This window comes from Felis catus, chromosome E1 (genome assembly GCF_018350175.1).
Source record: "Felis catus isolate Fca126 chromosome E1, F.catus_Fca126_mat1.0, whole genome shotgun sequence".
Lineage (NCBI taxonomy): Eukaryota > Metazoa > Chordata > Mammalia > Carnivora > Felidae > Felis > Felis catus.
Window position 1 is genome coordinate 54,291,696 of NC_058381.1, and position 15,985 is coordinate 54,307,680.

General features: G+C 53.5%; 1 protein-coding gene across 3 annotated transcripts in view; it reads right to left on the reverse strand.

The window, feature by feature from the left end:
- The window catches only part of SDK2 (sidekick cell adhesion molecule 2), a 263,997-nt gene extending 262,770 nt beyond the window's left edge, over window positions 1–1,227 (reverse strand). For 2 of the 3 annotated variants that reach the window (XM_045045056.1, XM_011289338.4), the window contains exon 1: window positions 827–1,223. In XM_045045056.1, coding sequence (XP_044900991.1) covers window positions 827–890 — 64 coding nt within the window. In that variant the 5' untranslated portion in view covers window positions 891–1,223. Of the gene's footprint in view, window positions 1–826 lie in introns of all 3 variants that reach the window. The other variant, XM_045045057.1, reaches the window with a different exon arrangement.
- Window positions 1,228–15,985: the final 14,758 nt, after the last annotated feature.

Here is a 15,985-nt window from a genome sequence, read left to right on the forward strand (position 1 = left end):
GGGCATCCCGGATCACGCCTCCTCATCCCTCCTAACGCTCCCACCCCCAAAGCAGCTCTTATCCACCGCGAGGCTGCTCCATCCAGGCAGCTACAGGTCAGAGACAGGAGCCGCCGGTGGAGCGGGAGGGACAGGCAGGAGGCTGCGTGTGTCTGGGGGCGGGAGGGGAGACGCCCCAGACCCTCCCCGGGCACCACCCCCCGCTGGGTCCGGGCCGCACGCGCGACATCGTCTCCAGGCCCGCCCCGCCGAGCACCCCCGGCCCCAGCGGCGGCCCCAGCCGGGCGCGGGCTCCCGTATGTGGCCAGGCCCGGCAACTGCCCTCCCGGGGCCACCAACCCGGCTCCCGGCGCCCGACACGGGCTCCCGCCCGCCGCCCTCCCGCCCGGCTCCCTCGCCGCGGGGCGGCCAGCGCGTGCCCCGCGGGGCCCTTCCCGCGGACGCCGAGCGGGGACCCGGAGCCCGGCCTGAGGAGCTCGGGAGAGGCGGGTGCCGCGGCCGGCACCGAACCGCGCGCCCCTCCCACGCCGGCCCGAGGGCACCCGAGGTGGGTGGGGGTCGCTACCCCTCACCTCACCCCGGACGACGCCTCCCAACACGGACCCCCCATCTTCCCTCCTCTGGAAGCCACAAGTCTCAGAAAGACGGCCCCACCCCCGAAAGAGAGCCCCCAAAACTCGAGGAGGGGATCCTGAAACTCCCTGGAGAGGGCTCTGCCCAGACTAAGCCCGGTGTCCAGGAGGCCCCCGAGAGGCCAGCGAGTCCCCGCCACCCTCCCCCTCCTCCAGCACCCTCCCCAACCCCACGTGGGGGTGGCCCTCCGTACCTTGGGCTCCGGTCGCGCGGATCCGGTGAAGGGCCAGCAGAGTCCAGACCAGCAGCCCCCACATGATGACCAGCCTCGGGTGGGGGGTCCTCCGCACTGTTTTATAATCCTGGGTGGGGGCCTGGGACCCCGCGGCTTCGTCCGGGGAGACTGTCCACGCGGCCCCGGCCCGGGGCTGGTAGATGCCCGGGAGGGGCAGCGCTGGCGACCCCTTCCTTCTCGCCTGCTGTCCAAGTCCGATCCCGGAGGCGCGCCCGGAAGGCGAGGGGCGAGCAAAGAGAAAGGGGAAAAGCCCGCTCTCGGATTCGGGGCTGCTCCCTCCTCTAGCACCCCAACTCCGACTTCTCCCAGGCGGGGCGGCCTCCGCGATGCCGCCGGGTCGCGGGCCGGGCTCCGGAATGAACCGGCAACTTCAGGAAACTTCCTCCCGTGGCCACGTTGCCCGCCCCCCGCCCCCTCCCCGCCCCCTGGTTGGGTTCTCCGGGCGGACGCAGTCACGGCCGTTGCAGGCGCCGGGCCCCCGGGGCCGGGCGGGAGGCGAGCGCGGCGGGAGACGCGGGCGCGGGGCGTCTTTCAGGGGCTCCGGTTTCGGGGGGCGCGGTTAGCATAGCGGTCCGAACCTCCCCGGAGCTGAAGTTTTCTTCTCTCTAACTTTGCAGGCGGCACCTGGCGGGGCCGAGCCGCCCCTCTCGGCTCCACCGCCCTGGCGCCCAATCCGCGGACGCTCGGTCCCTCCCGGCGGCGCCGGGCCCGGGCGCGCCCTCGGCTCCGCGCCCAGCGGGCTAGCAAACTTTGCGGGTCCCGCGGCCCGGCGCGCAGCCCCTCGCGCCCATGTCCGCGCCGGCTGCGGGGCGGCGGGGACGGCTGCTGGGCTCGGCGGCCCGGGCTGTCGCCGGCGCCCGGGCGCGGAGCCTCCTGCCGGCCGGGGACGGAGCCCCGCGGCGCTGCCCTCCGCCGCGCGCTGGCCGGGGCTCTCGGCGAGACGCACGGAGAGCCCGGCGGGCAGCCCCGGCTCCGGGGGCGCGGCGCCTCCTCGGACGCCCGGCGCTCGCCGGCCCGCCCGGGCCCGAGGAGCAGCGGCCGCCGCGCCCGCCCCGGCGCCTCGGCCGCGCCGCCGCCGCTCGCCGCCCGCCTCCGCAGCCGCCGCCGCTCGCCGAGCCCGCCGCCCTCCGCTTCCCGGGCTCGGCGTCCGGAGAGCCGCTCCTGCCTGCGCCGAGCGGGAGCTGCGGGGGCCGCGTGAGCCGGGGACGAGCGCGGCGGAGGCGGAGGCGGAGACGCGGAGAGGGGGGCCGAGCGCTACCCCGTGGCCGCGACTGGAGACAGCCTGCGCGCGGGGAGGGGGGTGGCGGCGGCGGCGGCGGCGACGGCCCCGAGCCAGGCCCGGGAGCGAGCCCCGCAGACTCGCGGTCCGTCAGCGCGGCCGCGGGACCCGCCGGAGGGCAGCGAGGCCAACCCCGCGCCTGGCGGGGGAGAGGTGCGCACCGAGCCCCTCCCCACCCCTCGGCCGGCCTGTCCTTCCGGCCCGGGCCCCGCACCCCTCTCTCGGAGGCTTCATCGGATTCCCAGTCTCGCCCACAGCCCGGAACGCCCACCACCCTTCCCGTGACAGGGGTGGAGGGTGTGTTGGAAAGAGGGGGTCGGTCAACGGGTTGATTCCAGTTTCCCCTCCCAGGTCAGGCTTTCGAAGAGTCTGGAAACGCTCAGGGCCCGGAGCAAGACAAAAGGGAGGCCCGGGACTTACAGATGGCTGAGAAAGTGAAGTTGGTGCCAAGGCGTATGCATTCTTTGTTCCTTCTTTTCTTTTTCTTGCTTTCGAGCTCTGCAGGCTAAGGGGTAGAACGGAAAATTGGTGAGGGAGCCACAGAGAAGAGGAGTGGCCCAGAGGAGTGAGCCGGCCCAGCACCCGCATGAAGAAGCCAGTTAGGGTTTGCAAGAGGGAGTTAAACTTTGCTGGCCCTAGACGGTTTTACCTCCCTGGACTCCTTTCTCCATTGGGGGGGGGGGGGGGAAGACTGCTTTCACATAAAGACACACATAATAATATTACATATTAAAACATTTTCTTCAATCTAAAAGTTCATTGATTTTGTCTGATTTTAAACGACATTAAAACATTTTCATGGGCCCCCAGTGAAAGATTGTGCTCCTTGGCATGGAGCTGCTGAGCCTTGGGGTTCCTGCTGGGGACCAAATAGCCCTTGACACCCCCCACTTTTTACCAGACCACTTTTCTCCTCTCTCCCTAGTGGTCTCTTCTAGCCTAGTGCCTCACTGACGCCTGTCCTTTCTTAGGGCCCTGCACCACGGCAGAGGGCACCCCCTCTTGCTCTGCTTGCTGGGGAGCGGCCACACCCACCGTGAACATTTCATTGCTTTTAGATTCTCATTTCACCTCCGTGGGAAAAGAACCGTGGGCATTTTCTGAAAATGGCCGAGAAGCTGGCCTGCCTTCTTTACAACCCTTCCAATCCCCTAATTCAAGCACTTTGTGACTCTTTTCTCTGGGCGACTTGTGCCGCATCCCAGGCCGAAGCCCTTCTGGCTGGCTGACTGGTAAACAAGAGGGCTTCGGGGACAGGGGCCTAAGTACGGCCAGCCCTCCTTTCCCTTGGTGGCCATGCCATTTCCGGCTTCTTGGGGATGCCCGGCTGTGGCCTCACGCATCCACACTCTTGCCTCCTCAACCTTGGGCTCAGGCCCTTCCCAGACCGTGGAGCACAGCCCAGGGTGCTGTTACACTCCTCGCTCACAGAGGGGGCCTGAGAGCTGGATTTGCTGGGAACTCCTCCTCAGCCAGCAAAGAGGCAGCAGGAAGGCTTATCTCAGTTCTCAGAGGGTGGGAGCTCACACTGCCACAATTGTCAGGAACCTTGGTGGCTTTGCCCTCTTCCTGTCCGGCCCCAGACTTCCAGCAGCCAGGAGTCGGCCTGCACTGGATGTTCCTGGGGCTCTGAAACAGCATTGCTCTCTGTGAGAAGAGACACAGTTGCATAACCATGCACTTTCTCCTGGGAGTCAACCACCAAAGGCCAGGGCAGGGCACCACCCAGGGGCTGAGGTGGGGGAGTTTTCCTCTGGGGTTGCAAGTCTCAGGCATGGTAGAGAGTAGAGGGCATGGGGGGCATGGGTACCCTATCGGCGGCTGCTCCAGCAAATCTCTGTCTCCAGCCATCTGGGGATGGGGAGGGGACTCAGGGGCTCCGTCTGGCCTCAGCCACACACACACGCACACACACACACACACACACACACACACACACACAGGAAGGGAACTATCTGATTTTGCTTCTTACTGGAGTTTTGCTGGCCCAGGAGGAGGCTAAGCAGGGAGCCTGCCCCTTTGAGAAGGGCTCGTTACCGGGAAAGCCACTTGAAGACACCATGACCTCATTCTTGCCACCAGTGGTGTAATTAGAGGTCGCAAACCATGCAGTTACAGTGGGTGCCACATCACGAGGGGCTGCTCGGCTTTCCCAGGCTCCACTCTGCTTCCCTTGTTGCAGTCCTGCCCCTTCCAATCTGAGTCTGTGTGCTCGGCTCCCCCTGGAAAACTCGGGACACTTTATAACATATAAACTTCATTTATATCCCGTCTCCCTCCACCACCAAGGCCAGCACTCTGTAGAAGGCTCTGTATCGTTAAAAGCCTCTCTGCATACATTTCACTCTGTGAATCGGGGAGGGGGGGGCACGGCAGCAAAAGTCACACAATTCACTCCAAAACAGAAGGGAAGGCCTGGGTTGCTCTGCCGGCTCCCTTTTCAAGTGGATGGTGTGTGTTAAAACGTCACCTCTCTCTCTCTTTTTTTTGTTTTTAGTGATTATCTTTTTTTTTTAATTTTTTTTTTTATTTATTTTTGAGACAGAGGGAGACAGAGCATGAACAGGGGAGGGTCAGAGAGAGAGGGAGACACAGAATCTGAAACAGGCTCCGGGCTCCAAGCTGTCAGCACAGAGCCCGACACGGGGCTCGAACTCACGGACCACGAGATCATGACCTGGGCTGAAGTCGGACGCTCAACCGACTGAGCTACCCAGGCGCCCCAAATGTCACCTCTCTTAAGAAAACCTTCACCGAACCCCAAGCAGGACCACTTTCTTAGACTCTCCTGTCTCACGTAGAGCCAATGAGAGGACATTACGGCAGACCTTTGCCAGGGAGCTCTTGGTGGGAGGATGTGGCACCACATGCTGGCCAAGAGCAAAGAGACAAAACCCAGGACAGTCAGATGGAGCTGTTTGACATCACAGAAGGCCAAGACCCTCCTCACCCCCACCATCCCCCGGTGTCAAACCCGGTACTCTGTCCCATCTTGTGCACAGAAACCAAAGGGCGGGCAGGGACAGAGTCAGCCTTTCAACACGATTATTGTATATTTTTTTTCCTATTTTCCGTCTCAAATGTAACGACAACTAGAACAGCGTGTTCAAGTGCAGGGTGGGGCCCATCCTCCACCAGCCGGGACCCGGGAGGCAGCGGTGATGCCGGGGAGGGGAGAGGCACCGTGTCCGCCCCCTCCCCACACCTCCCCCCTCCCCCCTCCTCTTCTGTTCCCCGCTTCCCAAGCTGTAGTGGGTGCCACCCTCAGCCCAGAAGCCCATCCCTGTGGTTATTTTGCAGGAAGGGTGGGCACCAAGAACAGGGGAAAAGCATCAGACACAGCTCTGCCTGGAAGAAAATGTAAGAGCGGTCAGAGGAGGCGTGCCTGGGTGGCTCAGTCCATTGGTTGAGCCTCTGACTCTTGATTTTGGCTCAGGTCATGCTTTCACAGTTCGTGAGTTCGAGCCCCATGTCCGGCTCTGTGCTGATAGCATGGAGCCTGCTTGGGATTCTCTCTCTCTGCCCCTCCCCTGCTCTCTCTCTCTCTCTCTCTCTCTCTCAAAATAAGTAAAGAAACTTAAAAAAAAAAAAAAAAAAGAGTGCCCAGAGGAGAGTCTGGTGGGGAAGTGGTCTTTAAATTATGGGGTTTCAGGGCACAAATAGGTCCCATGCCTGTGCCTCCCTCCGGTCCTCACCCTTCCCAGAACCTCATGCCAGGCCAGTCTCAGAGTTGCTGAGGAGGGGCCTGGGCAGGAGCAACCTCCCCCCCCTGCCCCCACCCTGAGCGGGGACTTTCAGCAGTGCTGGCCCTGTGGTACCTGAGGGGAACGCAGGCTACTAATTGCCTCGAAACACGGCTTCCGGTAAATAATTAATGGCATTCTTTTTTCATTTTGTTCTGTTTTGAAGATGGAGAGAGGGAAGAAGTTGAATGGATAGAAGTGGTTTATTAATCTCCATTGGAAAAGAGAGAGGCCCTGGGTCCCCCTCTGAGTCGGCTCGGGCTGCCATACCAAAACCCTGCGTCCTGGGGGCTCGCACAATGGAAATTTATTCCTCGCGGTTCTGGAGGCCGGGAAGTCCAAGATCAAGGTGCTGGCCTATTTGGCTCTCAGTGAAGCCTCTCTTTGATGGCTGGTAGATGGCGAGAGAGAGAGAGAGAGAGAGAGAGAGAGAGAGAGAGAGAGAGAGAGAGAGAGACCCGAGCTATCTCTTCCCTTCTTATGAGGACCCTACTCCCATCATAAAGGCACCACCCTTGTGGCCTCATCTAAACCCAGTTACTCCCAGTAACCCCATCTCCAATACTGTCACACTTGGAGGGGCGGGTGAAGAGGGCTTCAGCATGTGAATTCGGACACGATTCAGCCAGCAGTAGCCCCCAGTCCAGGCTCCCCACCCCCCCCCCATCCTCAATTTCCCGTGATAATTTACTTTTATTCCTCTGGGAGGAAGAGCCTAAGAACACAAGACACGCCCAGGGCTGGGCTGGGGGGCAGTCTGCAACTTCAGCTCCTCTGGGCCAAGGTCAGAGCCACCCTGCATTCAGCTCCTGACCTCCCTGGGATCTGGGGTTCCAAATGCCATGTTCCTTCCTGCTTGCGCCCGCCAGTTCTCCAGGAAAGGAGGAAGGGGGCACAGAGGGATGGGGGCATAAGCCCACCAATCCTGGCGCAGAAACACGCAGCGGCTTGCTGGTCGGCAGCCAGATGCAAGCTGGAGAGAATAGAGGTTAACAGACCACAGGAGACAGCATTTTTAAACAATAAAGTTGCTAAATGTAGCCTAGGCTGGGGAAGAAAGGGAACACACAAGGAAACACAGGCATGTTTTATAACTGGGCCAGTTTCAGTCACCCTGAGCTGCGGCCAAATCTGGTGGAGCAGCGTGGTGCTAATGCCAGCCAGGAGAGGGCGCTGTAAACACACACTGCCGGCCGGTCCAGGAAGGAGGAAGTTGGCTGGGGGCAAAAGGCGTACTCTGTGGTAGTTTCAGAAATGAAACCAGCACACATTTTACTCACTCATGTCTTTATTGTGCCTACAATAAAAATACCATGGAGAAGCCCCCCTCTGGGGGGGGGCAGGACATCGAACTCTACATTGGACAAAGACTTAGAATCATTTAGGGCCATTCAAAATCGTAGAGTGGTGAGCTCTTAACTTGGGCAGGGTTTACTTCACCTGCTCAGTTTAAGAGGAAAGGGTGGATCTGCCTTTCAGAGCCATGGAAGGCAAGATCTCACAATTAAAAGAGCTCATACCTTTGACTGGGCACCGTCCACATCAGCCACACTCAGCTAGTTGTTTCACAGCGATGCCCCACACAGCCCTGCTGATCCCCTGGCCGGCAATGCCCTTCCTCCATTCACAAACCACATGTACACCCATGCACGCACATGCATACTCTCTCCCTCTCTCTCTCTCTCTCTCTCTCTCTCTCTCCCTGGCGTCCTACGTGTTTCTCTTTAACACTTACCCTGTCTGATGAAGGACTGATTGTATGTGTTCGTTTATTTATTACCCATCTTTCCCCACTCAAATGGAAGCACCTTGAAGGCAGGGATCTTTGCCTGTTTTGCTCTGTGCAGTATATAAGATTATCAAAACGAGATCGAGTGGTGATCTATGTTCATTGAGATCAAAACAACAGGAAAATGTGTATGAAGCGTGGACAGCCTTTCAATTTCATTACTGTGTCTTTACTTCCCCTGACCTTGCAAATTAAGCCATTTACACCTTAAATGTGTATTTTCTGATGTTTATATTTACAGCAAACATTCACTACTTCCCGAAGATTAACCCAATCCTTGACTAGTATCTGTAACAGATACAAACACATAGATTCATTTGACTTCTAAGAAGTAAGGTTTTGCAAGAACTAAGTAAGTTGGAAGGTAGCATGAGTTTTGGGCATAAGGGTACTTCTCATCAACTATGTAATTAATATTCTTTTTTTAAGTTTATTTATTTTCAGAAAGAGAGAACGAGAGAGAGAGAGAGCATGCAAGCAGAGGAAGGACAGAGAGAGAGGGAGAGAGAGAACCCCAAATAGGCTGCGTACTATCAGTACAGAGCCCAACGCAGGGCTTGAACCCACAAAGCGTGAGATCGTGACCTGACCCATAATCAAGAGCCCAGTGCTTAACCTACTGAGCTACTCAGGAGCCCCTGTGCAATTAATATTCTAAGGTGAGCTATGGTGCAGTTAGTCCCGCTTACTTGGTTTCTGAAAGGACTCTATAAAAGTTTACAGTACAGACTTCTGAAAAGCCTGCAAATAAAATGTGATTCAATTTACATTCTAAGACCAAAGTCTACCCGTGCTTGGGATAGGATAGAGGCACTTTTTTTTTCAGAAGGGAAAATGCGAGAGTGGCAGAGAGCTGGGATGTGGCATCGGAGAGATTTTAAATATTCGCTATCTGACTCTTTCCAGAAAGAGTTTGCTAACTCTTGCTCTAGAAGAAAATGAAGGCAAGGAGTCCCATGCATGTCTTAGACTTGGGGATGCTGACATCGTGCACCCTGTTCAGGTCCGTTCAGACCATTAACTTGTAGGTATGAGTATCAGCCTGCCCTTCTATGCTTGCCCAAAGCTATATGAAGGCAGCAGTCCAGAGATGTGAGATGATCCTAGCTTCCCATCACCTGACTTCTCTCTGGCCAAAAATCACAGCCAGCAGGAATTTATGCAATATAAGGAGTGAGCCGGGCAACAAACATTCTTTGTCATGGGTACAGAAACACCATCATGGGTTGATGATACCACTTTCTATGCCCTGCAGACTCGAGGTCCATGCTGTCTGCCCTAACAGACCTCTATGAACTTGCTCCTTCCTCAGCTTTGATCCACACTGCCTCCTCCCCTTACCTGTCTTTGCTGGTTGGGCTCTTGGCCCCATCAAGCATCTCCCTCTCCCCCACTAGACCCCAGCACACAGAAGGCCTTGGCTGAAGTTTTCCCTGACTGGGTCTGCCCTTGACCAGTTAAGCCCTCCTAGCAACCACTCCCCATCAACACAACCAGGAAATGTTGTTGGGGACATTGAGGCTGGATTTCTTTGCCTTTTCTTTTACCTTTATCTTGTACGCTATTCAGGGATAAATCCCCATGATTCTCACAAACTTAACAAGTTCAAGCGTTCCCTGGAACCCCCTGTTTCCTTCACCCTGAGTGACCCTCACTGCCTTCCCCAAGGCTATGCTGTTCTTGCTGTCTCATTCCACATATCATTGTACCACCCCCCTCGTCCCGGGCAAATCAATCTCTCTACAACTTGGTTTTTTAGTGCATTCTGTAGAACTCCATTCCCTAATGGGAATGCATTTCCTTTACCCTAAAGCAATTTCTTTGCCCTTGAGTTTGCATCCCTTTCTTAACTGAACTCCGAATTTCCCCTCAAGTTGATCCCAAAGAACAAGATCACCTGTCCTTCCCACTCTTGCTTCTCAGTGCTGGAGCAGGCGGGGCTCTTCACTACCAAGCACCCACCAGCTTGCCTCAACTTCTAGTTCAACACTTCCAGTCTCTGCCATCAGCCTCCCCTTGCCTCTCACAGAAGACACGACCTACCCCCTCCTTCTTAAATGGCTGTCGCTCGTTTTTTTTTTTTTTTCTTTTTTATTCAACTCTTGACTTTCCTCTAGATAAAGTCAGAAAATGAGATATGTATGCCTGGACTTCATTACTTTTGGTGAATTTCAGATTGCCATTCTGCCGGTAGACTCATGGGAAAGAACACAGGAGAAACAGAATCTGTAAGGTTCTTGTTGAGTAAGTTGTGCTGCCGAGTAGCAGCTCATTGGAGTGATAGTTTGGCTGGGTATATAAAATTCTAGGTTCAGTATAGCCTTCCCTGAGCACATTGTAGATCCTTGAGTCCCTGCGTTTCTGATGAAATATATGACACCAGTTTTATTCTCATGGCTCTGCAGACAACCTGTTAGGTTTTTCTAGTGAGAGCTTCTCTTTGCCCTTGTTCTGAAATTTCACTGGGATGTGTCTCTGTTGGTCTTTTTCCATTCGTTGTACTCAGTGAGCCCATTCTTTCTGGAGACGTTCATTCTCCTCAAGGAAGTTTCCTTTGATTAAGTTTTCGATAATTCCTTTTTTTTCCTGCATTCTCTGTTCCCACTTTCTAAGACTCCTAGGGGTTGGATATTGTACCTGAAGACCAGCAACATGGGCATCAGCTGGGAACTTGCTGGAAATGTAGATCCCTAGGCCTTACCCCAGACCTACTGAATCAGAATTTGTATTTTACCAAGATCCTTGGATGACATGGGTGCACATTACATTTGGAGATGTGCTGCTTTAATTCACTCTCGCTTTGTATTTGATTTAAATAATTAGGGTTGCACTCCTGAAGAACTGCCACTTATCACACTGGTCCCCAGAGCCATCCTCTCATTTCTCTGGGCTTACAAATCAGGTGTCCTTCCTGAGATGAGAAACTTTCTAAGTCCCAAGGGATCTCCCCCCTTTGTGTATTTGTTCCTGTAGCGTATGTTCAGTCTTTTATTTTTTCACTAACTTTTTTCGTAACACCTTTAAATAGAAGCAGGTATTCCCAACTTGAAAAAGCTTCACTTGACCCTTTTGCCTCTTTCAGCTATCATCTCATTTCTCAATTGGTTGTTTCTGCCAAATTCCTTGAATTCATGAAAAACAGGTTCTACTTCTGTTTCTTTATATACCTCTTTTCCTTAACCCCTTGAAGTCTGGCTTTTGACTCACTGCCCTTAAAAACTTTTCTGAAAGATCTTCTCTGGGCCTTTCAGTGGCACTGGCTGTGGCTGACCGCCATGGCCTTTCTGGATTGTTCTATTCGCTTGACTTTCATGACACCTTCGTGTCGCCTTATCCTACTGAAGAAACGGTGGGAATACCCTCACCTGGGATGATTTCCCTCTCCTGTTCTTCCCTAAATGCTCAGTTCAAATCTGGCCACTTCTGTAAGTCTTTCCTAACTTCTGTTCCATGTCAGTCTACTGAATCCACCCACTTCCTGACCAAGACCCTCCTTCCAGTGCACATATACATAAATCCAAGACAAAGTGTAAAATAATAAAATTATTGCAACATGTTCTTCATCTCACCAACCAGATTAAAATCCACTATAGGCAAGGACGAAGTCTAGTGCCTCTGTGAACAATCGCTTTGGTTGCTTCCACTCCCCAAGGGCAGCTGGGCAAGGGGCTGCAACCCCCCCCCCCAAAAGGAACACTTTTTCTTCATTTTCACAGGGAAACTGTCCACCTTCAAAATCATGTGCCTGGGGGCTACATCTGCCAAAGGATACATTTGCTTCGAATTCACTCAAAGGTGTTGCATGGACTTGCAGCATCCCAGTATGGTCTTCCATGTCTTCTATGTTTTCTCTAGTATTTATGCCGGTTTGGGGGCATCTTGGCAGTGTGACTGCCTTCATGTCTGAAAAACCCACCCCTCTCCTTTCATACTCATGACATGAAAATATTTCAGAGATGACTGCTTAGGGCCAGGGTGGGGAGGCATCCTGGGGGCTTGAGAGGACAAAACTCACTCTTCGGGTGAGAATGAAGCCCCTGGCTGTCCACAGACCAGTTCGCAGTCCTTCTGGAAAGCTTAAGGGCTTCTTTGCTTCCCTTGTCTGAAGCCTCAGCCTGCACAGCGTTTATACCAGACCTGCTGCTCCCAGGATGTGCTGCAAGCCAGCAGGGGTATATAGGAGGAGGGGGGAGGAGGGGCAGGAGATGGCAGGCTCCACCCACTGCTTACCCAGCATTCACATCTCAGTGAATGGCACCTCCACTCCACCTCATGCTCTGGTCAGATCCTGAGGGCAACCCTTGGCATCTCCCTCTCTCATCCTCCACATTCCATCCCCCACCGAGTCTGTGAACCCACCTCCCAAATAGACCCGACATCTGCACTCTTCTCCATTCCTTCCTCTGCTACTGTCCTGGTCTGGCCTCCAAGTCCAGCCTGGATCTCTACCATGGCCCCCTAACTCCCTGCCTCCACTGCCAACCCTCAAGTCCACCCTGCACACACAGGGAAGCCAGGATGGTTTATTAAAAGTAAGTCGCATAATGATTCTCCTGCTTCAAAGCCTTCAAACATTCGATGCTATTCAGAAATGATTATTCAGCTTTTAGGGATAATATTGTATTTTGGTTATTTTTTTTCCCCCAAAGAGAGTGCTTCTCTTTTAGAGGTTACATATTGCAATATTTCTATGCGAAGTGATGTGAGGTGCGGGGTTCTCTCCAAAATAATACCGGGAGGACCAGGAAAGTGAGCTTGGTCACAATGAAACTGGGTACACAGAGTTTCACTGTCCTGTTCTACCTTTGCATGCCTTTGAAAAATTTTATAATGAAAAAGTTAAAAAACAAATGGTGAGGATGCTTTATTACTCTAAGTTTACAAAATAAACTTGTAGAGGAAGTCCATTACTCATAAAATTAAAAACAAAAGAACAAAACAAAAAACAAAAAACCAAAAGCATCCTCACCATGGCCTGCGAGCTCTAGCCTGAACCTGACCTGCCAATGGTTCTGGCCTCAAGTCTCCTCGCATCCCCCCACCCCTTACCCCTCCCTCGAAGCTCCCCCAGTGCCCTCAGTCCCCTTCCTGCTAACCCTCAGGCCTCAATTTAAAAGCAGCCTTTCAGAAATACCCTTTCCAGGGCTCCAACTTAAATTTAACCTCCCTAATTTACTTTATCACTGCACCCTGTAATTTTGCATTTTTGCCCTGACCACAACTTTTGGTCTGGCGTCCCCACGAGGTCTTACGTTTCATGAGGGCCAAGTTCATGGCTGTTTTGTCCACTCGTGTGTACAGCAACACCCAGCACAATGAAATGAGGTGGCCACCACACCCTCGGTCCCCTTCTGAAGAAATCTGCCTTCGGCAACTAAAACAATAATTAAAATGAAGAATAAAGTGCCAAGGAATCAGGAACCACGTGTCCGCTATGCCAGATACATAAACGTGAATACCTTTTCACATTATTTTTAGTAATCATATATCTTTTATTAAGGAATACAAATTTAGAGGAAAGTTCATCGTCTCCTGTGTTTCCCTCCTTAGGCCCACCCCTTTCCTTCCCCCTAAGTAACTACTACAATGACTTCGGTCACTCACTGCATATTTTTAATATTTTTATTACAAATATGTGCCTCCATAAACAATACATGGTATTGTTTTATGTGTTTTTAAAAATGCATGTAAATGGCATAATATGCTACATAATGTTGTCCAACTTAAGCTTTCCATTCAACGTTGTCGTATATATGTGCGTCTGCATGCATATTATATACATTAGTTCCTCCATTGTAACTGTTAGATAGCAATCCACCATATGAATACATCACCATTGATTTATTCATTCCATTAATGAGGTGCAGCTGGCTTGTCTCCAATTTTATCTCCGACAAAAATGCTGGAAAGGATGCACTTGAACCTGTGTATCCCTATGTACGCGCCCTTCAGCCCCATGGGGCTGGCTCAAAGAAATGAGAGAGAACTGGCCAGGTTGGAAGAAAATGGGAATTCTCACGTACGGCTGCAGATGGGAATGGAAGTTGATATCATCGTTTTAGGGCAATTTGGCAACATCTACCGAGGATGAAAACGCTCAACCCCGTAGCCCGACAATTCCGTCTTGCTAATAAATCCTTACCACCAAAGGTAAACTGTGGATTTCTATTCTACTCAACGGAGAGCATAAGATAGACACCATTCCTCCACGATTTAACGTTTGCAACGCATTTGCACGTATTTTGTTCGACGTGACATTCACAGGCGTGGGAAAGGGGGATTAGCCCCGTATTATCAAGGAGCGTGAGGACAGATGCAGGAGCACATAGCTATGGTTGGGTGCTCGGATCCACTCTCCCTTGTCGGATTTTTTTCGCCCGGGTTTGCCTCGTGCGGTTTCTATTGCCCCACACCGTCTCACTGTTTGGGTGCTTCTATGGAGAAATTTAACAAGCTCCGGGCTCCTCGCAGTGGGTGCTGGTGGTGCCCCAACCACATGCCCTTCACGGAGCCTTGTCTTCATGCCTCAAGAGCTGTAAGCGTTGGCTGCTAACAGTTCACAGCTGTCCCTTCTTCAGAGAATTGCCCACAGCCATCTGGTGCGGCCTCACTTGGAGATACCTGGAAATTTTCTTCAATCCCTCTGGGGTGGGAGGGGGGTTCCCTTGGCCAATGGCTAGCCATACAGGTGAGCGAAGCCGGGCCTCGTTGTCCCCAATCCTATGGTACTATTTGTGTTCTAGGGCTTCCTGTGGGATCAGGCTGGGATCCCAACTGGGCCTCGCTTCTTCCTCTGCCTAATTTTGTTCTTCTCACTTCCTTCCTCCTGAGAGCCTTCCTTCCAGAAATCACTTGCACAAGAATCCTGTCGCGGGCTCTGCTCCTGGTGCGATGTGTCTCAGCCTCCGAGTGCAGACTGCTGGGCTCCACCTCCGGAGTTTCTGTTTCAGTTGATTGGGGGTGGGGCCCAAGAACTTGTTCTTTAATGAATTCCCAGGTGATGCCACTGCTGCTCGTCCAGGGACGACACTTTGAGAACCACTGCTCTAGGGGACCTGACCTAAGACAGATGGTACCAGGAGAAGCGAATCTAAGGATGGGGTCTGGAGCTGGATGACCTCCTGGTCATGAGGACCCCAACATGGGCGGTAGTGGGGGCGGGGATTAACAGTTCCTAGCATGTGGTATAATTTCTGGGACAGCTTACGGTTAGAAGGGGATGGGCCAGCTTCTGTGGTATTTCTGGTATTAGAACAGTACAGCAGAGAGTAATTACAAGGGTTGTGCAATTGAGAGGCTGTTTCTGAGAGCCGTCGGTGCATCAGAGAGAGAGAAAATAACTAACCAAGTTCAGAGCCAATCACCAATTGGCTAATCATCAATTCAGAGCCACGTGTGAAGGTCATGGGACCTCTTTGTCAGTGAGGTCCTTATCTCCTGTAGCTGCAAGGTGGGCCATGCTGAGACCCAGTCTCGGTATCTACTCTTAGGAGGTGCAGAAAAGTTTGGATTCTCAGCCTCAGCAAGTCTCCTACGCCAAAGTCAGGGCCCTGAACAGGACGGGACAGGGTCTGAGATCCAGGACTGTGATACTCATGGAGCGGTCGAAGTCCCCCGAGCCCCCAGGCACCTGCAGAAGTGACCCAGTCCCCCTTGTTAGAAGGTAGTCCATTAGCTCAGGCAACTGTATACCAGGAAAGGGGAGTATTCAGGTCTTCCTAGGGCTGGAAACAAGGGGACAGTGATACCAAGTGACCCAAAGGACTTCCCTGGCTTCCCTGTTAGAGGCATATGGGGGCGAAGGCTATAAGTGCAATTCTGGCCCAGGGTCATCTCACAGTGACTCCACCAGGTTCATGGACCCAGCCGGTGGTCATTTTCACGAACCCATAATCAAAACTAACATACTTAGCAGCTGGCAGAATCCTCACCTCATTCCTCGGCCTGCGGAATGCGGGCTATCATGGTGGGAAACAGCTATGATGGTGGACAAGGCCAAGTGGAAGTCTTTGAAACTGACCGCCCCACCCTCACTCAACCCAGGTGGCGATTCAAAAACTCTGTTGCACACTGAGAAGGATGGCAGAGATCAGTGCCTCAGAGACTTGCCGGGTGCAGGGTGGTAGTTCCCATCCCATTCGTGTTGTCTGAGCCCCGCAAAACCTGATGGACCAGGGCAGGTGACGGGGGACTTCCAGAAACCGAAGCAGGCCCCAAGTGTGGCCGCTATGTTTAATGCAGTGTCTTTAAGAGATCAAACCGCCCAGCTTCTGGTCTATGATACACAGCTACTGATCTGGCAACTG